Source organism: Melospiza georgiana, chromosome 3 (assembly GCF_028018845.1).
Source record: "Melospiza georgiana isolate bMelGeo1 chromosome 3, bMelGeo1.pri, whole genome shotgun sequence".
NCBI lineage: Eukaryota > Metazoa > Chordata > Aves > Passeriformes > Passerellidae > Melospiza > Melospiza georgiana.
This window is the reverse complement of record NC_080432.1, coordinates 49,513,806-49,539,343: the sequence shown is the minus strand read 5'-3', so window position 1 is coordinate 49,539,343 and position 25,538 is coordinate 49,513,806. Positions and strand designations below refer to the sequence as shown.

Sequence of the window (25,538 nt, the reverse complement as noted above, 5' to 3'; positions counted from 1 at the left end):
TATAGCCTGTATTTTCCCATATAATTTGCTTTACTGAAGGTGTTCCTACCATGGATGTAATTTAAGGACACCATCTGGCTACCAAACTAACTAATCTTCTTGCATAGAGTTTGGTGACTCTGCTGTGCACAGTAGGAAATCTTCCTATCTGCACTGCTCATGGCTTTGTTGCTCAAAGCACAACTTGAGTGCAGCCTTCCCCCTCACAGGGCCAATTGTGTCTGTGGCTGAACACTGGGTGGCAATCACTACAGAACTAGTGATGGCTGAAAAAGAGAATCTACCATGCTTTCAAATGAGGCTAAACGTGTTCAGGGAGGTTTCATGGAAAATATATGCCAGCTCATATATTGCTTTTCACAGTTGTACACATTTTTTCCCAGTCTTTATTTATGTATTTGTTACTGTTGGAATTCCATTCACTTCCTTTTTTCCAGCCTACTTTTCATTTGCTAGACCTACTTAGACCCAATCTGTTAAAGCAAGGTTTGCAGTGAAAACGGCAATAAAAGGCACAATTTAAAGTAGGTCATTCTTCTCTCAATACCAATTATTTTAATCCACTGTCTTCCATATATTTACTCCCCATTTATATTCTGGGGCACCACAGATCTGATCCCAAAGCTATCATTTCCAGCTGTACAGTAGCTTGAAAGGGACATTATTCAAATGTTTCCTTTTCTCCAGAAGAACTGAAAGATGTAGAAAACGATTTATTTTTACATCCACTCTTCCAGTCACTAAGTGGCTACAAACATTAAATATTTTGACTGTAGCAAGAATAATGCAAAGATTAATAAAAAACGTCGTGTTCACATCTGTGGTTTTCCTGTGGAACACGGATTTGTGTCTGGAGAAAAGTGGGAAAGCCTGGAAGCAAAACCAAGGAAGGCTACCAGGCTATTCACTTCTGACAGATAATTCCAATAGCAAAACAGGACTTGCTCCTACAAGCAGAAGCTTGTGGACAAAAGCAACAGTAACATTTAAGTTAGTGTAACAGAGAAAGATCACATTACAAAAAGAGCACATTAGTAAAAGTTATTTATCTGTTTAGTGTTTGTCCTTTGTGCCATTCCTAAGGTTTTACAACATAAATTTACTGAAAAGGAAAAAAGTCATAGTATGACAGGGATTTGTGGAAGATATTTCCAGGTAGAGTACTTCAGTATTTATTCAGTCTACATTACTCAGTATACATTTCAGTATTTATAGCAGCTAGAGATATTACCAACCCTGAGCTAGCACAAGAACAACACAGATTTTATTTGAGACTAATTTGGATATGCTGCACACACAGCAAGTTCCAAATCCTCATTGTGAATATACACAGAAATCTTAGATCTCTAAAGATAAACAACCCCCTTAAACAATACCTCAACAAAAATACTCTCAAAGACTTTAAGATGAGTTCTGTGACAATCTTAAAAATTATCAATATTGATGGCTACTTCTCAAAACTGAAAAGAAATTTTGCTGATCTCAATTTTCCTTCTTGGTGATGCCAGCTCCCTCCCAACTTCTATCACTCTGATTTCTTTACTACCACTGGACTACCACCAGTAATTATTCTATGAAGGTCTGTAATGAAAATATCGTTGCTGAACTTCTCTTCAGTTTTAATATTCATTCGCCCTTGCAGGTCAAATGTTTAACAGAATTCTCTCCTCTCTTCCAGCTTCCCATACATATATTTACAAATTTAAGCTGGCATTGTATTCCATATGTAAATAAGTATCTGTGGTTTGTGGTCACAGCACCTATTCTCACAGCATATAGCACTTAGTAGAAATTAAACCAGAATATTACAGAGACTGTGTAATCAACATTCTTAACAACCCCTAGAATGATTTTCAGCAATGTTTTGTACTACAAAATGTTTTTATCACCTAATAAAATTTGAATTAGTATGCTTACATTCCTGGCTCACATTTCTAGCCAATCAACTACCAGCACTTCTGAAATAATTAAACTTAATACAAGTCAGTACTGACCTTTGTAATTCTGAGCAAGAAGCCCGTAAGATGATTCTCCAGAGGGAATGAAACCTTTTCCTTCAGGACACAAGTCAGTAAATTCAGCTGGGAAAGAAAGAAAAAAAATTATGTTGTTAAGAAGAAGGTATTCACATATGTAGTGTTACATGTATTTCAGGGTACTTTGAGATATTAGCCTTCTTTACATCTATCAGGCAATCATACACACTTTTAGTTTAATGAGGGATGTTAAATGCCACAGCCTGACTTGCCCCTGCTCTCAGTTTGCAGAAAAAAAACCAAACCTCACTAGGCTGCCTACAGCATCACACAGCTCCAGGCAAACTCATTTCTCTTGCTTTTTGGCAGGAGAATGTGGTCCTTACTAGGTTTCATGGTACACTGCAGTTATAACAATACCAGTAGCCAAATTACATTAATTAAAGCTAGCATGGGCCTCTCTGAGCTATGCTGCAAGCTGTAATCTAGGCATACTCCAACTGAGATACAAACCCCTGTCCACATTCTTCAGTCCTCATACAGGCAAAACACTAATTGACTGCAACAGGAGAACATGGTGTGCATTACAGAGAAAAATTATTTCAAGTGTCTTGGAGACTATACAGAATCAAACAAACCTATCCAAGCAGAGAGGCCCCTTTTTCATTTTGCATTTCATTTCAATTTGACCAATTCTAAGGTATAGTTAAAACCAGAATTAAACATGATGATGCATTTCTGTGAAAAGTAATCTTTAGCATTTAATCCCAAGGTTTACGCATGTTCTTCTCTTATGTGATTTTTTTTCCAGCTGGATTCTGAATTTCAACCATCCCTGTTTATGTTTCAAGTACTCTTCAAAATTTGTGACAAATGGCCCTGTTTGTCTAATTTAATATTTCGAGGTTAAACAATGGTCTGCAGAGAACATTATTAACTGATGTTCTGTAAGTTGCAAAATGTAAAACTAATGCCATAATATATATTGGTAAGCTGTAGTGCTGTACAAACAGCACTACAAAGAATAGCTGCAGTCTCAAAAATATTATAATGGTTACCTTTGTTTTCCAGCTTGTGGAAAAAATCTAAAGTGTTACCATAGCATCTGGAAAAAGCTCTTGTGAGAATCCGTATTTGCCTAAAATCACTGCTCAGTAACAGGCTCTTTTAATCCCTAGGGCAAGAGCAGAGAAGCCAATGGATTTACAACAGGTAGAAATTATTCTTATCATCCTTTCCTCTGTGGAGGGTTCCTATGGATAAGTCATGACTAAATATTAAAAAATATGGGATTTAATGGGCAAGCCTTCTCTAAAGGCAAAGCAAACTCTGTTAACATAAACACAATGCTTCAAAAGCTTGCAAAGGGACAGAAGGCCTCCTCTTACCAGTTCCAATGACAGGGCATGGGAAGATCTCACAGTTATCACCCCAGCCAGCACCCAAGGTACAGCAGCATTCCTGTTTGGTTACATTGGACGTCAGCACGTTATCACAGAAATTGGCATCATTCAGATTGTAGTAGCACTCCTTCTTTCCATCTTCCTGTTGATCAGCCTCTACCGGCATTTCTAAGGTAGAAAAGGAAACATAAACCACACAAGATGACACATGAAATTATTCACTTTTCCAGGAGGTCAAAAGAGCAGAGAAGAAAATGGTTAGGTACAAATTTTGGTTTAACTTTTTGACATTAGAAAGAACCATGGAAGTCAATGACATTCCTTTGGCTTTTTCAGACCTGTTCTCCAACTTGACCATAAAAGGATTCCTCCAATTTGCACTTCCATCATTTTCAAGCAATGCATGAAGTACCTACTCTCATGTTCTGCTACTAATGGACATGGCCAACTTTTGACATATGCTCTTCACATATGAATCCAAAAGCTCTTCACAGAGGTAAGCAAATATTACAACCTCATTTTTTCAGATAAAGAAGTGAAGGCATGAACTGAATAGACTCGATTTTCAAAAGAATGAGCATTTACCGCCCCTTTTAATTTCACTGTGAAAAAGCACACTCCACATTTGAATACAATGCCCTTTATGATTTTTGCAGAAGTAACTTACTGACTCCACAGTAAGCAGAGGAATATAATACAGATGTCAAGTTAACTGACTCTGTGTTTTACTTTAAAATAGCAATCCAGCCAAGAAAGCAGATTTATTGCCTTAAGCACGGACTGGGTCCTCTCACAATATTTATATGGACTGAAGGCAAAATAGTCTGTCCCACAGATCCAGTAAATACCCTATTACTATAATACTCAAAGACCTTTCAAAAGCAAGGCACTCCTGAAATACACCAAGAAGCAATTTTGAAAGAAAAACCTATTTAAAGCTTCTGTGTTTGCAGAACTCTGTGTACCTAACATTTCACTTCACAAAAACTATCATCAAGGGCTCAGAAGTGGGAACTACCACATAAAATTGTTATTCACACTTGATCAATATGAAAAACTTTTCACAGGCCATCAGTAAAGTCACCAAGCTCTAAAATTTTGTATGCTCCCATTTATCAATCAAACCCAAAACTTTATTCAGGAATTTTAGATAGATAAATCTTGAAGAGACTAGCTCATTTCCTTTTTAGCTAGGGAAATTCTTTGTGCTTAGTACTTAACAAATGTTTAAGTCACAAAAAACCTATTAAACTTATTCCATGTTGGCTGATTTCTCACTCTTTGAGATCTCATTGTTTTTACCCAGGCTCTTGTACAATAAGGTAAGCATGAGACATTTCTCAAGAAACACAGCTGTAGGCAGGAATCAGGCAGGAATCAGAACCTCTACTTTATAGAGCGGCAGCGCATTTCAAGATGCTGCTGCAGCAAATGTTGGCTCCATGTTGCGGCAGGAAAACTGGAACAGAGCTGCTACCAGAGACACGGTGAGATGACTCGCACAACTAGAGCACCACAATGAACAGCTGTAAACTCTTGAGAAGGGACGGGCAGGGAAAGAGAGGCTGTGGGGTAGCCCTGTGTGTTAGGGAGTGTCTCAGTTGTCTGGAGTTGAATGATGATGATGAGAGAGTTGAGTGCTTATGGGTAAGAATCAGGGGAAAGGCCAACAAGGCAGGTATCGTGGTGGGAGTCTGATGTAGACCACCCAGCCAGGATGGAGAGAAGAAATATTCTATAAGTAGCTGGGATAAGTCTTGCTATCCCTGGCCCTTACTGCTATGGCAGACTTCAGCATACCAGATGTCTGACAGAAAATACAACACAGCAGAAAGGAAGCAGTCTAGGAGATTCCTGGAGTGTGTAGAAGAGAACTTCCTGACATGTCTGGTGAGGAAGCCAACCAGGGGAGGTGCCCCAGAGGACTTGCTGTTTGTGAACAGAGAAGGATGGGCGGGTGATGTGATGGTCAGAGGCCACGGTGGGAAAAGCAATCAGGAAATGATAGTGATTGTGACTCTTTGGAAGTGAGGAGGGGTGCTAGCAGATCTGCCACCTTGGACTTCCAGAGGGCAGACTTTCACCTCTTTAGGAGACTGGTTGAGAGACTCCCTAAGGCAGCAGTCCTGAAGGGCAAAAGAGTCCAGGAGGGCTGGATGTACTTTAGGAAGAAAATCCTAAAGGAGCAGGAGCAGGCCATCCTCATGTGCCGAAAGATGGGACAGGAGGGAAGGTGAACAGCCTGCCTGAATAGAGAACTTCGGCTGGAACTTGGAAAAAAAAAGTGAATCACCTTTGAAACAAGAGGCAAGCAACTCTATAGTGGGTTTTAAGATCTCACTTAAAAAGTGTTTTTGAGGTGGGAGCTTGAAGATAGTGATGTCTAACAAATGCTGAAAGAATTAAATGAACTCCAGCTCTTGCTGTTTCAATCCAATCACTGCCCACCCACATTTCCCAAAGCAGATGGAGCAAAGGAACTTTACTGGGTGTGCAAATACTAGATCCATTTGGAGAAAAGCAGATTTTAAAATGTCAGCATGGGTTGCCTATTATTGCACTTCAATAGTATGAACATGTATAATAGTTCTTTTGGTTTCTAATTAGACACAGACAATTGGATTTACTTCTATTTTCCTCAGAAAAGTGACTTCAATTTTGGGAGGCTAAAGGGTTGGCAGACACCTCCATTCAAATTTAGTATGATGTTGCCACCTACAAGGCTTTGCAGTTTTGCCAATATAACTAAATCATACATTAAAGGATACACCCAGCTGGCTGCTTATTTCAGCTTTGTTACTTTAGCCTGTGGTCAACCCTCATCTGATAATTACAATTTTCCATAATGTGTTGAATTTCATCAATTGAGGCGGTTTTGTGGTATCAGTTGCTATCCAATAGGAACTATATTAAGACTATCATGTCACAGAAATCCAGCTGAACTAAATCTGCCATTCCAAGGTGAGAGAGCAGTACTTCAGTCACCAATTTATACATTTTCCTTGGCCATTTGCCATCTGTCTAACTGAATTAAAGCCAAATCTTCATTGGAAGAGAAAGCATGGCTGTTTTCATGCTGCTTATCAGAGAAAGAACACCAGAAGCTGCCTTGGAAGGAAAGGGATATGGTCTCATCATGTCCTTGTTTATTCCCATTTTACATATCATGTGCTGGTTTCTCCTTCCATTATCTGTTCAGCAGCTTAAATGGCTGTTGTTTACACAGCTGTGAGTGAGGGTTAGTCAAGAAGGTGTCATGAATGTTTGGAAAGCAAATGAGACACAAACCTTTTTTTTCTTTTTAAACCAAGTCCAGTCTATGTCTACAAGCTTTTAATTTCTCTATCATAGATTATTAACCATTTAGTAAACAGGCTGTTTCTGAAAGTGATTTCACTAGGTATGTTGACAAAATATGACAGAAAAGGAATACTTATTTTTTTGTATTGTTGTTTCTGGGGTTTTTTTTGGTTAGAAAATGTAAAATATCTCTATATCTAAGGTAAAGAAAAATAATTTTACCCCATTTTCGATCTAACTGTTCTATTAACAGCCTATGAGAGGAATTCTGTGTAGTTGCTGCTGGACTGTATTCTGAAGTATTTCTTAGAAATAGATTTATATACCTTAGCATAACCTTAATCCTACAATATCCTTAGCATATGTTTGATACAAAAAAATGCATCAGTAATATAGGATTCAGTAAATAATATGGATTAGCATATGCTTAGACTTCAGCATACACTGAAATATTTGCCTAAATAGTGTTCTGTTAACAACTGTGATCTGAAGAAACCAAAACAGACAGGATCTCAAATACTGCAACTGTGTACCAACAATGCTTACAGATGCAATCAGAAAACTGGTTGCAACAATGAAAAATAGTCATTATAACTTCACGACTTCTTCACATCAGCAAATGATGACTCTGAGCAAACAGCTTGAGTAAGAATTTGAGTAACAATTCTCACTTTCAGAATCTGATTTTCAAGAAGAAAGTAAAAGTATATTGGTATGGGCCCATTATCAGGGTGTACTAGTTTAGATTTCTCAACTGACTCCACACGTGACAAACCAACACGTGCATGTACAGTGCATATAAATATACCTGCATATACACAATTCAGGGATTAGTGCAACTGATGCACACATAAAACTTACAGCTAAGACTTTGTCCACAGACAACTGAAATTCACTTAACAATAAGAAAGCCCATAATGTTTAGGAAATTTAGAATCTATACTCATGCACCAAATTTCTAGCCTTAAGGAACCTTATGGATCAAATTTATTAACTGTTATGTTACTTGGCAGCCTCAAGTTTTTTGTACTGGTCGTTGGTTAGATTACAGGGGGGATTGATTTTGTTTCAATATTAATCAATCTAGAAGGGACTTTTGGTTTTGGACACCAAAACCATGATTTTGACTTATAAATCCCATCAATCACTGTTAAATATATTACCATAAATAGCTGGTTGTATTTCATGTAGCCAGGAGAAAGCAACATCTAAATTAGCCGTAGTTACCTAGTGGGCCCAGGTACCTTAGTGGAGATCTCCATGGTGATGCTGTCCCTGATGCCCCCCAGGACAGGGCTGGCCCTCCTGGCTGCCAGACCACTGCTGAATTGCCATCAACCAGGACCCCCAGGTCTCTTTCTGTGGCACTGCTCTCCAGCATCTCATTCCCCAGCCAGTCCATATGTCCAGGGCTGTCCCATCCCAGGTACAGAATCCAACACTTTCCTTTGTTGAACTTCACACCGTTGGTGATTGCCCAGCTCTCTGGTTTGTTGAGGTTCTCTCTGCCCTCAAGGTATTCAACAGCTCCTCCCAGTTCTGTATCCTCTGTGAAGTCGCTATGTATCCCTTCCAGTCCTGTGTCCAAGTCATTTATGAAGATGTTGAAGAGCACAGGGCCGAGAATGGAGCCCTGTGGAACCCCCCTAGTGACAGGTCCCCAGTCTGATGTCACCCCATTCACTGTAACCCTTTGTGCCAGGCCCGTGAGCCAGCTGCTCACCCATCCCATGATGTGTCTATCCAGCTGTGTGCTGGACATTTTGTCACGAAAGATCCTGTGAGAGACAATATCAAAAGCTTTACTGAAATCCAAAAAGATTACATCAACTGGCTTCCCTTGATCAGCTAGGTGGGATACCTTGTCAGAAAAGGAAATCAGGTTTGATAGGCATTCCCCTAATGAAGACATGCCAGCTATGACCAATGACCATGTTGCTTTTCAGGTGTTTTTCAATAATTCCCATATTAATCTTCTCCATAACTTTACCAGACACTGAAGTGAGACTGACAGGCCTGTAGCTGGCAGGACCCTCCTTCTTGCCCTTTTTGAAAATCAGGACAATGTTTGCCATTTTCCAGTCAGTTGGGATCTCTCCATACTCCAAAGACTGCTCAAAAATGATTGAGAGAGGCCTCACAATGACACAAGAGGCTCTTTGAGGATCCTTGGTTCAAACCCATTAGGTTGCAGAAGCTTACAGGGATCCAGATGGAGCAGCAGATCCTGCACAGGTTCAGGGTCAGTTTATCATTCTCACAGCCCTCCTCCAGCTCAGATCAACAAGACCCCCTTAGCTTGTGCTGAAGACAGAGGCAAAGAATACATTAAATATCTCTACCTTTCTATGTCCCTGTTTGTGAGGTGACCATCCTCATCCTGTAATGGGCCCATGCCATTTCTGTGCTGCCTTTCTCTATTAGTGTATTTAAACCCCTCTCCTTTTTATTGTCCCCCACAGTAAGAGCCAGCATCAACTCCAACTGAGCTTTGGCCACACAAATTTTCTCCCAACAATGGTGAGCAGCGTCTCTGTATTCTTCTCATGTTATCTGACCTTCCTTTCACTGGACATAAACCTTCTTTTTTTGTCTTAGCTCCAAAAGAAGACCCCTGCTCAGCCAAGCTGGTCTTCTGCCTCACCTTCTTGACTTTCCATGTTTTGGAATTGCCTGCTCCTGTACTCCTAGGCAGTGGAGCTTAAAAAGTAAGCAGCACCTAATGGACCCCCAACACCTCCAAGAGCATTTTCTCAGGGGACCTGGCTAACCAGCTCCCTGAGAAGCCTGAAGTCTGCTATTCTCATATCTTCACAGCTGAAGCTGGCAGTTTCCTCTTGTCATGAGATTTTAAACCTGATTGCTTCGTTGTCTCTGTATGCAAGACAGACATCAATAACCACTTCAGTCACAAAACCCTCCTTGTTAATTAAGCAACAAATCAAAAAGGGCATCCTTCCTAGCTGGCTCCCTTAGTACCTATACCATGAAGTTAGCATCCTGTTTGAGCAATCTTCTGAATCTGTTTGTGCCAGCTGTTTGATGTTCCTAGTTAATATCTGGCAAGTTGAAGTCCCCCTAAAGGACAAGGGAAGTTGATTGAAGGTTTCCATTAATTCCTCAAAGAAAAATTCATCATTGTCCTGGCTAGGTGGTTTAGAGTCCCACGATGACATCCATGCTATTTGTTTGTCCCTTTATCCTTAATCCAGAGACTTTAAACCATACCATTGCCAAATGTAAGCTCCACACATTCCAGCCACCTCACTGCCTCACCTGGCTTGCCTGAAGAGCCTGTAAACATCCAGTGTGTCACTCCAGGCATAGTTTCATCCTACCACATTTTCTTATGCCAATGATGTTGTATCTCTGCAAGCACTGGTATTGAAACATTTCAAGTTTTGGCATGCCACCCCAAATCATACTAGTTATAATCCTCAGATATTCACTGTCCATTAGAGCTCCTGGATTCAATGTTATGAGACCTGTTAGTACTATATTAGTCTACATGAGTAGTTCAAATGCGTACTACAACATGCCACAGTTAAAACCATAATTATACTTAAACTTATTATTATTTATTACTATTGTTGATTATAACTTGAAATGCATGGAGATTGGCAGTTGCTAGAAATTAATCACAAATAGCTTTATATAGTTTGTTAAAAGAATAAATGAGAAGACTTTAAGACAAAGCATGCATTTTTTTCTCCCTTAGGTACAAAGATGTATAGAACAGCAGATTTTCATCTCCTACAGAATAAAGCTCTTTCTTCCTTTATCTTTTCTTATTTCTGAAACATTTCTTACATGTTATGAATGGTAGGGCAGAGAAGAGAGGAATGAGACAAACAACCCTTGCACAATTTTTTTGCACTTTTTCGGGTTTTTTGACTGGAAGGCAACAATAGGGGCTTAAATTCCTGATACATACACTGGGAGGATTGTTTCAAGCCACAGCTAACAACAGACAAATTTCCAGCAAGTGGAATCTAAATAAAAGGAAGTCTTGAGAGTCCTAAGGATAAGAAAAGCATGAACAGCACCCCACAAATTTAATGGACTTTAACCACATATAAGAAAAGTCCCAAATTAAAGTAATGTTTGAACAAACGTCACCTATTTGCACTTCATACAAGGGGAACAAACACTTCTTTATGCACAAAAATAAAGACTGAGAAATAAGCAGGAGCTGGGTGAGCCAGTCTGAACTATAGATATCTGTAACAGGATAACACAGATTAAGTCCTTCCTTTCTGCCTTTTAAGTTGTGCCTTCCATAAGCATGGTGCACACTAATGCTGACAGATGATGTCCATATGCACCACGGGAGCTCTGGAAGCAAGAGAGGACGTGTCAAAGCCAGAGAGGACGTGTGACTATTCCAGCATTCTTTGCAGCAAGAATAGTTTATAAGAAGAACTAATAACAGTCTTTTCTCCTTTTACTTTGGAAGAAAAGAGGAGAGTAAGAAATCTATTCCAAGTACTGCCATTTTGCCTTACTCTAGTCCAAGACCATACGACATAAAGTACTTCTCATATGCTCCTTGTGGTTGCCTATGAAACATCTTGATGACCTTATCAGAGAAGAGACAAAGGCAAATCATGTGTTTTGTTAGAGCCTAATGAAGCCTGGAGGGGAAGGAAGAACAGTTACTTTCCAGACTGATCACAGCAAAGCTGTGCTCACTGCTGATAGCATCATGGAATTAGTACTGACAGTAGAGTATCCATCTGTTGAAAGCACAATTGGTCATGCTGTGTTCTTCATCCCCTTCCTCCCCACAGTAATGTTAGTGTACGTCCTCAAATGTCCCTTAGATGTGAGTTCTTTTTACATGACTCAGGTCCTGTGCTAAGTTTTTAGTTCTGGTTTCATCAGCTAGCTGAACTCTCCTGAGTACTGCCTCCTCACAGGCCCAAAACATTCATCCATCAGCTGTTAATGATATTTCACAGACAACTTCTTGAGTGCTGCTGAGTGCTACATTCAGTGATCTAAGTATTTGTGACAATTAGGTCATGGATATTTCAACCCTCTTTACAAGTCTGAAAGATCACGAGTGATAGGAGAAAACAGCCAAAGCCTGGAAGCTGTAAAGAGAGCACCCTGGCCAAAAAGCCGGTTCCTCTAAGGCTTTCCAGAAGCTACATCAGCCTGCAGTGTAAGAAAACAAGGAAAAACCACCAAGATTTGCCTTCTGAAAAAAGCTATGCAAGTAAATCCTGTCAGTTCTTATACTCTGTTCATCCTCCTGTGGGTTTGTTCCTTTCTCCAAACTGGATCAGTGTAGAAATGTGAAGGCAGCTTTAAGAGTTCTATTTCCAACACCCAAAACACTTTATAAGAAAAGCTCAAAAACCCAGTACCATGGACTAGTAGAAATGGACTAAAGGAGTAAAGCAGGCAAGGACACTTCAAGAGAGACTGACAACAGAGGTAGTTTGACACCAATGTAGTGGTTTGGGTTTTTGCTTTCCCAACAACCTTCTCTTAGGACTCATATTAAATCTAGACAACGCTAATAAGATAAGACTATTGTGCTGATTTTGGCTGGTACAGAGCTCTTCACAGTGGCTTGTATGGACTTGGTTTTTGGATTTGTGCTGAGCACAGGGTTGATAAAATAGGGTTTTTGTTACTGCTGAGCAGGGCTTACAGAGAGCCAAAGCCTTTTCTGCTTTTTGTTCTGCCACACTGGAGCTGAAGTTGGGGGTGCATGGGAGGATGGGAGGAGACAGAGCCAGGACAGGTGACCCAAACTGACCAAAAGGATATTCCAGACTGAATGACAACATGCTCAGGATATAAAATGAGGAGAAGGAAGAAGAGAGGGGATGTTTGGAGTAATGACTTTTGTCTTCCCACATCACTGTGATGTGTGATGGGGCCCTGCTCTCCTGGAGATGGCTCAACACCTGCTGGCTCATGGGAAGCAGTCAATTAATTCCTTGATTTGCTTTGCATGTGTGTGTGGCTTTTGCTTTCCCTATTAATTTGTCTTCATCTCAACCTGTGAGAGAGTTTTCTAGGGGAGTGAGTAAGTCACTGCTTGGGGCATGGTTGCCATCTGGGTGGAAACCACAACTAAATATAACTCCTGGTTTTAATAATATGCTCCCTTAAACATTGTCCAAGCATACTAATGGGTGTTTGTAAAAGTTTGGACAAAACCCAAAATCACTCAGGCCACAGATTTCATTCATACAGTACAGTCAGCGAGACTATTTACTCTTACCTCTAGTAATTGCTCAACATTACTGCCAAGTCTGTTGATGTATAACATTTAAAAGGTGCTTCTGCTACATTTTCCCTGCTAATGATTCACTGATAACATATTCTGTCCTAGAAAACCACCTCTCATGTACACACTTTCAAGACAATGACAAAGATTTCAATTTTTCTGCTGTAGTTAAAGCAACACCAATACTGCAACCAGCTTTGCCTTTCCAATGGTTCAGCATGCAGTTGAAATCAAGCCAAGCAGGCAAGAATCCACTGGTGCTTTACCTGGTGAGGTGCGGAAGCGACACTGTCCAGTCATTGGATCGTACTCCTGGTTTTCATTGGAGCACAGACACAGGAAAGAACCGTCAACATTTTCACAGAGGGCTTCGCCACATACTCCACTCAACATTTCACATTCATTCACATCTGGGGAAAAAAATCCAAAACAGAAATCAACTGAGACCCCCTACCGACTGATCTTTTATCTGCTGTATCTGTGCCAATACTGTCTGCCAGATTACAGATGTGATCTCTGGGGAAGGATTAAAAACTCACTAATACCTAAGTGGATTCATAAACAAGTAGTAAGTCCTTTGAAATAAAGACCCCTGAAAGTTTATAGACTATTAGTGTTGATTAGGTGCTGATTGTAGACCAGAACACAGTTTTTTTGATGTTTCTCTTTGTTAAATACTTGCTTTTCTGTGTATTCTCTTATTGGGATTTAAGACTCAGAGTAATTAAATTTGTTTTCTTATCTTTATTTTCAAACTTTCACTAACTCAAGGAGCAAAATGAACAGGCTTTGGTGAGATTCAGACTGCCTAACAAAAAAGAGAATTCATTTTCCTTCCCAAAATACCATTTTTCTTGTAAACAACCACCAAACAGAGAATTCCCCAGCCCCACTGCCACCATATGTCTATGCATGGACTCACAGGCTGTTCTGGGATCCACAGAAGTTGTGCCCAGGCCACCCAGGGACCCCCACTGAACACTGCAAAATTCCTCCCTCCAAAAAATTCCACATATTTTTAACTTAGATTCCATATACCTGCTAACTAGCCAGCCTGAAATGGTTTTTTGACTGATAGAATTGTCGGTTGATAAAACAAGGACCAAGTACTACCAAGATCATTGAACTTTATTTTCTTTTTAGTTGCTAATGTTGACATTTGAAAATCTACTTCTAATGAGAGAATCTCATTAGTAGATAGAAATTATGCTGATTAGTATCAGAAATAGTAATTTCTGCATCACAGTTCAGAAATTCCTATAACTGAGTGTGGTCAAACTTGTGAAGCAGTATTTCATCCTTTTTACCTCTTGCCTATCAAAATCTAGTTATCTGAATAAATGTTGATTTTTGTGTGTTTTTATATACATATGAATTTTAACTTAGAGTTTTCTCACATTTAAAAAATGCATTCAGATTTTTCTTTATCTTTTTACTGGCTTCCTGTCATAGGAAGAACATTGCCTAGTCAGGAGCTAGTGACTTGATTTTCCTTTAAATTGTTTTGGATGATAACTGGCTTCAAAATTTAAAAGAGTATTTTATACTATACAGTATTATACAAGAAAAAAAAAACAACAAGCAAATGCAGTATTTTGTGGTTCAGAACTACTTCAGTAGGAGCTCAAAATTAAATTTAGTTTCACACCATCCTTTACTTTCCCCTTTTATTTTTTACTTTCTTTGCTTCATTTGTTTTTATCCATGAAAAGTCATTGTATGACAAAATATACCTTGCTATGCAGCAAAGCAAGTGTCAAATGACATAAAGAATTTTGTAACAAAACTACTTAACGTGTTAGAAAAGGCATACAATCACTCTGTAAAACTTCTGATTCCTTCTCTCTGTTACCAGTAAATGTGTTTTGTCCTGAGTCTGGCTTGAAGAAATTGCTTAATGAATACCTCTCCTTGATCTGGTATTAATTTCATATTACAAACTTGTGCTGCCTCAATTCTCCAGCCATCACTATTAACAACAGATCTGGAAACCTATTAGTCACAAAAGAAATGTGCACAATTTACACATCTACAAAAATCCCACATCATTTCAAGGTGATAGGTGTCTTTCCTGGAGCTGGAAGCTAATGTCAAAATCTGTTTAAACACCATATGCCTTGGGAGGTGCCATCTAATTCAGCCTGGCTGTGCCACATTCCAGATGTTATTTCCTGCAGGGGGTAGTGCAGGGTTCTGGTTAGTCAGCTAAGAGACTCAACAGATGTAGCTCTTAAATAGGCTAAGATATTAAATTCATGCTATTATATTTGTGAATGGTCCTGACATGCACCAACAAGAGGTTTCTGGGGTTTTTTAAGAAATAAAATAAGTGGTTCAGCTTATTTGCTGTTGCCTTCTGTTTGCCCCAATAAAAGGTATTCATTAAATAAAGTTTCCATCTGGCACAAAGTTCAGTGAGTAAAGAAGAGCTGAACCCTATTTTACCTAGTAAGTGGCATAACTTTAATAAAAAAACGTCAGAAAGCAAAAATGTGAAATGTGTCTTGTTGGAATGCTGTTTTTGGTCCCTTGAAGTTTGCAGCAGTGACTGCTAGCACCCATGAGCTCACCTGTGCAGCCTTGCCCATCCTGCGTGTCCTGGTAGCCCTGGTAACAGAGGCAGCGGTAGGAGCCATCCATGTTCTCACAGAAGCCGTGAGTGCCGCACACCGTGCCGTTCACACACTCGTCCACATCTGCAGGGAGAATTGCAGCATCAGACAGGCTGTGTGACAGCAAAGGCACACATTCACTGAGTGCAGAACACCCACAGAGGGGCCACTTTGCAAACAGATGCAGCTACGCCTCGACACATTGGGAAGGAACACAAGGACAAGACACATAAATTAATGGAAGCACACACAATTTAAGACATTCTTTCAGTGTTAGCTTTGCAGTAAGCATGTCAGCAATGGGCAACTGCCTCCACCCATCTGTTTCACTAAACTTGCCAACCACAGCATGATGTTACATACCACAGACTAAAGCATAGTTTAAATAATTTCTCTGACTGACATATAGATTCTACCAGTGCACTATTATACAGCCAACAACACAAGTGAAACTGAACTCACTGTGCCTACAAAGACTTCAAGGGTATAGCTACATCCCCTGTGCAGAAGTGCTGCACAGATTTCATTTTGGCTCAGCACAAATCACAGTTTCATACTGTTAGTGGTAAATATCGGTGGACTGAGCCTTCTGTCTTAAGTCCTGTAAATCTACACATACAAGTCATCTTGCTCAGGTGCACAAAGTAATTCCAATGCCAGAATGTTTTCTCTACTGGCCTTTTCATTTGTAGTTCCAGTTTTTTTTGCCTTACAAGTAAGTCATTTGCACATGTCTGTTCTTTGACTCAGCTGCCCATCAAATTATAATGAAGCAGAGCTGCTTGTGGCAGACTATGGTTTATTTTTGTAAGTGTGTTATAAGTGCTAGGAATGCGTTATTTTTATCTCCACTCAAAGTAAGACCTAAACCCAAAGCCCTGGCCATATGTGGTCATTAAAGATGTCATGAGGTGCTTTTCAGGAGGAAGAACACTAGCTGTGAACCTGCCAGGATACCAGGATTTCTATACTCCTTCTGCTTTCTATATTCCTCTGCAGTCTGAAGCAGAGAAAATATTGCTGTATTTCTTTCCTAAAAAACATTAAGTAAAGCTGCTGCTTTCCTTCTGCACATTTCCTCAAGGGATAATTGCATTTTAAATGGGGAATAAAGTTATTTATCTGAGGGCTTGTTCCTATCATTGTTTCTGCACATTTTGGTAGCCCTTCATGTGATGGAGCCTATCATCATTTTACCTCCAGTGAAGGCCTTTGGCACTCCCTGAGCTAAAGAACTGTTGGGACTGAATCTTGCAGTGCCACAGAGAGAAGGCTTCTCCAAACAGGTGACCAGCACCTGGTGCTTTTCTGTAAGGACAGAGTAGGGCTCAAATGTAGTCCTGCCTACTCCAGCTGTCCACAACTGTGTCAAACAAAAACCTAGAGAACTCAGCAAAGATGCACTGCAGTCTTATCCTGACAGTACTCACCAACCAAGGACTTTTTTACTTCTAAATTGTGATTTATGGTCAGTTGAAAGGGAACTCTTGGTCTTGGAACAGTGTGGTCAGTGTGATCTTGAAAACCAGCTTTTCCTGTGTGCTGTGGTGGGGTCTGAACAGATTTGGAATCGCATGTACACTTTTAAAAAGGCTAAAAAACCTGTCTCTGACAATTTCTGTACCAATGGAACAAACTCTTAAATTTTAACATTTTTCTCAGAAAGGCATGTAGTTTCATGTTAGGATGTTTAAGTGATTGAAAACTCACTTCTCCTACTGAACTGATTCATTGGTTAACAAACTTCGGCACACATATGAAATGCAGGCAAAAACTGCACACACTAAATACACCAAAATCTAGGACACATGTATGAGTATAATTGATGGTTATAAAAAAGTACTTGCAGATGGAACTGGCAGAAAAATTTATTTGGTTTGTAAGTTTTGTAGTAAAGATTTTAATGGTCTTTACATCATGATTTATTAAACAAAGAAAAAATATTCAAGGCATTTATTTTAGAAAGGGCTATTGTATTTGGCAAAGAATACAATAGCCAGTATGCTTTTTCTCAAGGGATTCAATACAAAAATTTGGATGGTTTCTGGATATTGAACTTATTGAAACCAACCACAAGTCCTTCTTAGTAGAATTAATTCAGCAACACAAATAAGCAACTTATCTGTGTTAAAGACTGTCAGAGGTGAAGGGTCAAGAACTACCTTTTATACCTTTTCCTTTTTAAGTCCCCACAGTGACAGAATTATAAAAAGATGCATATGGAGTTACTGGGAGGAAGACAATGGAAATTTTTTACAGTTGTGTTTTTCTGGTCCCTTCTTCTTGCTGCTGTGCACTGTCCCTGCATAACATATTTGCTATTAATAGTCTCATGTGATCAGCAGAGTTTCACATATCTAGTAAAAAAATCTGAATATTCTGTCTCTTAATCAGAAAGCTCTGTTAAGTAAAGGAATTCAAAATGAGTAAACAATGGTGACTTGACAGCCTGGAATTTCAGACAACAGACAGTAACACAGTGTTTGTGTTTTCAGTGAATAACTATTGTTAAATAAAAAGTTCCTGAGCCACAGGACAGTTCCTGTTAAAAACCTAAGCAGAAGAAACTGGAGATTTTAGAATTATCCAAATTACAGAACTCTTCTTACTTAAAACCTAAATGTTAAAGGAAACAGGGGAATGGTTCACGCAGCTGGATCTTCACAGGTAAAACAAGGTCATTGCCTAAAAAAGCCACAGAAACAAAACTTGTGATTGTAGCAAGTCCCCTAATTCAGTATATAATACAGCCACAGAAGACAAGCTTTTTTTCTAAAAAGTACAGTCTGAACATCTTTCAGTGCATGGGATATTACAGAGAAGGTCCAAGCACCACATATTTTTCCTTGTCTAGACAGTTCACTCAAAGGACTCTTTTTTACAGCCGGAAAGGACATTTGTTTCTTTAATCACCCCATAAAGAGCGAGGCTTGTAAACGGCAATTCTCTTGCTACATGGAAGCAAAGTCAGGGGAAAAAACTAAGCATGAAACTAATATATCCTCTGTCTATAGAGTGAATAAAGCAGTTCTCTGCAATTAAAACCTATTTTGGAATCCATTAATCAGTGCTGCCTGCTTTAATCAAAAGGTAAGATGAGTGCACTCACGCACTTTTGTGCACTTCAACACTGTGCTCCTGTTTTCTGACAACCTGAACAAGATGAAGGCAACCTCAACCTCAAGCAGGATATTTAAATCTCACTGAAATCTACTTACATAACAATATGTCTGGAAGAGGAACTGGTTCCTAAGACAGGCCTGCAAAGTGATTAGAGCAGCAGAGCTCTGATTCTGAAACTTCCAGGGCTACCTATAACATGCATACATAAAAAGGAAGAAGTAGAGGTGGGAGAGCTCTAGTGGGATGAGTAAGTTTTTTTGGACTGCCTGCTGCAGCAGTGAGAAGCCAATGAGAGACATATGGGATGGGACATGGAGACAGAAGAGGTGCTTGAAGCAGAGAACCTTAAACATCAGAGAACCTCTAACTTGAGGTTTTGCCAACATATTTGACTAGTAGCCAGCTGGGTAAAACATCATCTTTACATGAACCCCAGAGAGCTCAACAAGGAACTAAGGAGCACTCAGAGAGCCTCCAGTTCAGAGAGCCCGGTGCAGTCAAATTTCTGAGCCCGGGGCCAGGCTGCAGTGGAATGTCACTGCTGCAACATAAGTTTGTCTACACTTTGGAAGAAGACACAGTCTCCACAGCTGTTCGGTTTACTTTGGCCAATGGCCACAAAAACTCCCTACCAGAACTAAACCTCATGAGGATCTTAAATGTTTTGTGCTGTTGTTGTTTCAAACATCAAAAAAACCCAAGTCAAACTGATACAAAAAATGTCTGGAGATAAGGAAAATCTGCTCCCCAGGTACAGAGAGGTGTGTGAATCCAGGAGAATTTTCTCAGATTCTTCCTCTGATGGTATAAACAGTTATTCTCACTCACTTAACTTGAATTAAATTCACAGAGGCACTTAGTGTAAAGAACAGTAGCTCCTGCGGCTGGAAGCCACATGCTTTCTCAGTATGTCACACATTCCTTTTGTTTTGTTCTGCTTTTTAGCATGAAGCTGACACCACTATAAATATTGACACTGATGCCATCAGTGCTCCCTTAAAATGAGTTTTTTCAAAACTATGGAGTTGTTTTCATTAAAACGACAGAATGGAGAAACTAATTGTGGTGGAAAAGGAGTGCTGCTGCTTCAGAGACTAGAAGTACCTTTGCTTAGCCAAGTTATTAAAATACTTTTCCAAGTGCTGAATATAAAGTCTGATCTGTATTCCATACACAACACCAATTACTTGTGAAGCATGCTCAACTGGTTTTGGACTCGTTTTACTCTTCATTAAAACGTTCCAAAACTAGTCACAATCCTGGAAATAAGATCTTGTGATTTCATCTTTCTCTATTTAGTAGAAGTTTGGCTTTTTTGTTCTAATGGAGATTAACTTTGTATTACTTCATCATATACGATAGCAGCCTTTCCCTAGAAACTGCTATTTTATTAAATGTCAGAGATGCAGAGGAGCTCATTGTTTCTGCTACAGCTCCTAACAGTAGAGGCTAATGACTTCAGATTTCTTTTTTAAATTGTGTTCCTTTTCAGTTGTGCTTTTTTTAATTTCTGTGAATTTGATTTCACAAGGTTAATAAGCGTTCTTCTAGCTTCATTTTGAAATAAAGTGTTTGGCTTCTACAAAGAGAAGGCGGTATTCTTCTCTAGCCACTTTTCCCCCTTCTTTTATAGCTATGCTCAAGAGTGAGGCAAAACACCTGCTACTACTTTTCTTGCAGAGCAATTGAAGATATGTGGCCATACCCTTCCCAAATATTGGGTGAAGTGTATGCATGCTGATGAAAGAGTCCATGAACATGCTTTAGAATTATCCCTATTACTTCAAATCATAAAATACTGCCTCCTCCATGAATCAGTGGAGTTACTCAGATTTGCTCTCTCTAGCCTACTTGACCAGGCTTTTGTCTTGGCAGTAAGAGAATATTTCTTTCAACTAACACCATGATTACAAAATGAAGTAAATGTTTAGAGATAAAAAAGCACTAAAGAACACTGGAGAATTTTTTATAATTACCAATAATAACTGAAACACAAATGGTGCGTTTGATGTTATGCTATATCTAAATTTACAGCACTTATTCCCTGACATCAAGCGTAACAGTGTTCCTGCCAGCACAGTATTTCATTTCATGAGAGATCACATTACTAAATACATGGCAGGTTATATGCCAGCTTCAGTAATAAAGTTGTAAGGCTCATTTTCCTCTGGTATAAGCAGGGAGCTGCAACAATCAGACACAAGTTTCAGTGTACTTCATCCACCAAAGGACAAACGTTTTCACCACAGTTCACTAAGTGAACTATGAGAAGAATTGGCCTCTGAAAACCAATCACATATGGATTTACTGGCTTATAATTTGGGAGAGAGAATGTTGCTTACTTCTTGGGTGCTTGAGATCCCTACCCATTGGTTCTAAGACTGAGCTATCTGCTCAGTGGTTCCCCTCAGCATGCGTCCAGCTGAAATACTACCATATTAATTTTTCACCTTCTGAACTTTTCCAACAAGCCTTACTGCCTTGAACACTCCTCTCAACCATAAGAATAGCCATTCTTAATCTAGTTAGGGGAGAGTTTATTTTCTATCAGCATCACTGACTTCACAAAGCCACATACCTTCTTGGCATCACTGGACACAAGTGTCCTGTTTTAAATTCAGTGCAGGAGAGCAGCATCACTTGCAAATGTGTGTACACCATTGGCAACAGGATATATTCTCATGACATAGCAACATAAAAAACATAGTTACCCTTAATTCCAGGCTCCTGGTTGATGTTTCTATAAAGATCTAATTACTGCTACTTGCTCCATTTCTACCATTTCAAAATGCCTGAAGTTCTATAATAGAACTACTGGATTTCACTACAACTTCTCACTGGAGTTACTACTCTGTAACTTAATCAGGATATTTTAAATAAAAGTTTGGACAAGCAAGGTTCTGCTGTCTTCCATACAGCAATGAGAACGTTCAGGTAGCTCAGGCTTGCTGACAATGCACTTAAGCTTCAAATTAGATAATCCTGAATATTCATGTGTATCTTACCCACAGAAATTTAAGTGGCAGATTTCAGAGTTAGGAGTGACTGACTGACTACTTTTCTCACCCTCCTAACAACAGCAAATCAATGGGAATGAATTATTGTAACTGGTCTCACCTTCACATGTTCTGCCATCTGCAGACACAGAAAAGCCCCGCTCACATATGCACTGGTAGGAACCATCCGTGTTTAGACACTCTCCATGTGGTGAACAGAGGTCAGATCTCTCACATTCATTGATATCTGAAAGCACAGAGACATTTAGAGCTTTGCAAATCATCACAGCCTTAATATTAAGCCTAAATTCAATTAGTCTTAAAAGCAGCTTCTATCTCCACTGGCTATGTAAATAGCTGTGTGAACGGCTCATCTTCCAGAGTAACCAAATCTCCTGGGACCCTTCTCAAACTCTGTATGGATGTCAATCTGTTCTGCTGCATCATACTCTTGCTACACCACTCTGTGACGAGGATAAGCAGAGAGTGACTGGTGGGAAATCAGCATAGGCACCACCCTAGCACACATTTCTTCTGTGTTACAAGTATTCTCAGCCCCATCTCACTGCTCTTTCATGGCTGCACACCAGTCAACTTTGGTGTCTGATTCCACATGTTACTAGCAGGTTTGGAGCTGCATCTTTCCCAGAAGGCTGATTTTACATAATTTAAATCCAAATGCTCTTTTTTGCTGATGGGGAGTGGGAATGATCCCAAAAGATTGCTATATAAGAGCTTATCAGTCTCTTTTGTTTCATTCTATTTTTAACTTAGGAAGCATTTTTCAAACTTGTGAGTCTGAAAAACAAGTATTTCCTTTTGATTGATGTCTCATGTGAGCAACCAAATCTGCCCTCAGAACTTAAGGACTTCATTATTTCATTAAGGTACTGCCACTTTTATATAAATGATATTCATGTTGTAGTTGTACTTTTGTATTTTTTGCTTTACAAAAGCCCATTAAGAAGCTTTCAGTACCATGCTGAAACCGAGCACAAATTTACAAACAAAACTGACTCATGGGGCTTATTCATCCCTTACCCAAATACTAGAATTTCTCATTCTTAACTGTACCTTTTTCTGCTTACAGCCATCCAGAATGTATCAAAGTAGCCAGCAACTTTGATATACTACAGAAATTATGATTTCAATATCACCGTCTCAAGACCATGATATCATTATAGAATTTTCTCTAGCTACAAACTGATTCTAGCCTGTGTGTAAACCTTCTAACCAGTGTCCTGAAATCATGGCCATAAGAGGAAAGAAAAGAGGCAGGCAGCTCAGGGAAGTTGTATCTGCATGAGGTGCCTAAAGAAAAGTAAGTGCACTGTGCTGAACACAACACCTACATGAACAAAGCTTTCTCTGAAATCATAGCAAAAGCAAACCATCAACTACTTCCTGAAGCCCTCTGAAAGTTGGAAATGGTGGGAGATCAGCAATGACAAGGACAGTATTGTACCTTCTCATCCTGTACTCAAGATTTAGCTGTCTTAAAACTGCCAGAAAAATACTGGAAACCAAGCTAGCTGATTACACAAGGTAGAATGGTGTATTAAAAGGCAGGAAAACAAAATTACCAGTGTTAGGAAAATTGAGTATAATACCTCTGAAAGAGCAAACTGCATTTTCTCAAGTTTTGGAGTCTTTTCAATTTTCTCCTTACCAAAACGCATATCCCCAACTTCTAGTCTAGTCCAGATTCAAATTGCAGACACTGCACTCTGTGATAAATTTGCCAGTTTAATTCAATAGCTCTCTGTTTGCACTGTCTGTCCCTTAGCTGGCTCACAAGTGCTTTCAGTTTTGTTATATTTATCCATTTAAAATATGAGGCATGTATCTACTACTTTAGATGGCAAAGTGAAGAGAGTAGAGGGATATCAAAGCTGCCATTGATTTCAGCTTGTGGTCAATTCTCTTTTATCTGCTAAAGCAAGGTCTAATACAGCACTTCTGTACGCTGAATGCAGCATTTTCTGAATAAGAAAGCAGTCACATAGAACACTCAGAACTTTCACAGGGAATTTAGTGTTTGTTGCAGAAGACCTTCAATGTGGATGAGCTCGAATCCAGTTTCTCAGCTCAAGTCTAAACTCTGCACAAGTGAGCAGCCAAAGCAAAGTCCAGTGTTCTGGTCCTTCAGCCATTTACAACATGTACATGTTGTCACTTTCCAGCTCTAATACCATGGCTTCTGTCTCACAAAAACGGTGGGCAAAAGTGATGAGGCATGCCTGGGTGTTGTGCCAACATGAAGATGGGATTGTTCAGAACTAAAACCTGGCAAGTGTTTTCCTGGGTTTGGCAATGCTGACTCAGTCTCAGGTAACACATTTTCTTCATCCCCACCCATCCTCCACAAAGTACTGCAAGTGTTTTATAGAGGCAATATCTAAAGTGACTTTAATGCTAACAGTGCAGCTCTTCTTGTTACAGCTCTGATTCACAACACATAGAATGCTCTGTCAAAATAAACGTTTCCAGGATTTGGGAAAAAAGCAGCATGCATCTCTGTTAGTCGTAACATGGATTCTCTTTCAAGTTATGAAGGCTGAGACTTCAGCCTCTTGAAATAATTTCTCCGCATATATTTACAGAGAGAAGAGAATGAAAGAGAGTAGAAAATAAGAAGAGTAAAAAGCACTACAAATGATAAATTAGTTTCTCTTCCTTAGCAAGGTCTGTGACTATCACAAGTTACACTTACAAATCTGAACACTTATAATAATAATCCAGGGATTTTTTACACCTACTTCATACCTTGACATCCCCTATTTGCTATCTGCTGGAAACCATCTGGACAAGTGCATTTGTAGGATCCTTCAGTATTTATGCAGCTTCCTCTTAGGCAAACATTGCTGTCTTGAAGGCATTCATCAACATCTGAAATAAAAAGGCAACTGAATTATTAGATGATGTCAAAACTGATGAAACTTTTAAAAGTTTCAACATAACTTGAAGCAACTGTGTGCATACATGGAAATCAAGTTTACTACACTTTAGGATTCTTTGTTATTTTCCTTTCATTGTGTCATCAAACTTCTCATATTTCAAGAGGGCTTTGAAATTTGAGTTTGTATGTGATTAATTCCTAGCAAATATGACTCATCTCCATCTCTCACAAAAGCACATCATAACAGTAATGCAGTTAAAAAGAAATCCAAGCAGCTGCACATTGAGAAGACAGACACAAAAACTACCTACTAATGCAAATTTAAAATAGTCTTCTTTGGACATGTTTAAACCCCCACATAGAAATCCAAGAGCTGGAAGTGACTGACTCAGGCATCCCCCTGGGAGTGGGCAAGCCCAAGCAGAGCTGGTGTGTCACAGCAGGCAGGACGTGCCTGGGGAGCCTGCTCACTCCACAGCCACGTGGGACAGGACCACACTGTGGGCACTGCTGTGCTAATGGGGAGCTTTCCATGCAGCTCCCGAGATGCAACACAGCCATTTCACAGGCTTTTAGCAGCTGGGTCATGCAGCTGCATGGCTGCTTTTGCACAGTGCGGCACCCCAGCCATAAATCCAGCTCCAGAGTCCAGGCACACAGGATCTTGTTTCCCAGCTCCTGCACACCATGTTCAGGATCAAGCCTCAGGCCTGTACACTCTGCTCTAGTGCCTCAATATCCATGGGATAAACGGCTGACACACAGCAGGGAAAATTTCAGGATATAAACTAGACACAAGATAATCAAGTATTTCAAGAACAGGACACTGGCACTGTCTCCACCTAAAGTCTTTTCTTCCCTTAGTCTTTCAAAGGGCTTAAAGGCAGCCCAGTGGAGGAACCAGAGTACAGCTACTCTGGGTACAGGATTAAGTCAGCAAGTGCTGACATTCCAGTGACATTATACAGCTTTGGTTTCACTG

The 25,538-nt window shown here is 39.7% G+C and overlaps 1 protein-coding gene across 1 annotated transcript in view; it reads right to left on the bottom strand.

Moving 5' to 3' along the window:
- Window positions 1–25,538, bottom strand: part of LTBP1 (latent transforming growth factor beta binding protein 1) — a 187,590-nt gene that overhangs the window by 20,200 nt on the left and 141,852 nt on the right. The window contains exons 22-27 of the mRNA XM_058019741.1: window positions 24,424–24,546; window positions 21,779–21,904; window positions 15,497–15,622; window positions 13,193–13,336; window positions 3,365–3,547; window positions 1,995–2,081 (exon numbers count right to left, since the gene is read on the bottom strand). Coding sequence (XP_057875724.1) covers window positions 1,995–2,081; window positions 3,365–3,547; window positions 13,193–13,336; window positions 15,497–15,622; window positions 21,779–21,904; window positions 24,424–24,546 — 789 coding nt within the window. The remainder of the gene's footprint in view (window positions 1–1,994; window positions 2,082–3,364; window positions 3,548–13,192; window positions 13,337–15,496; window positions 15,623–21,778; window positions 21,905–24,423; window positions 24,547–25,538) is intronic.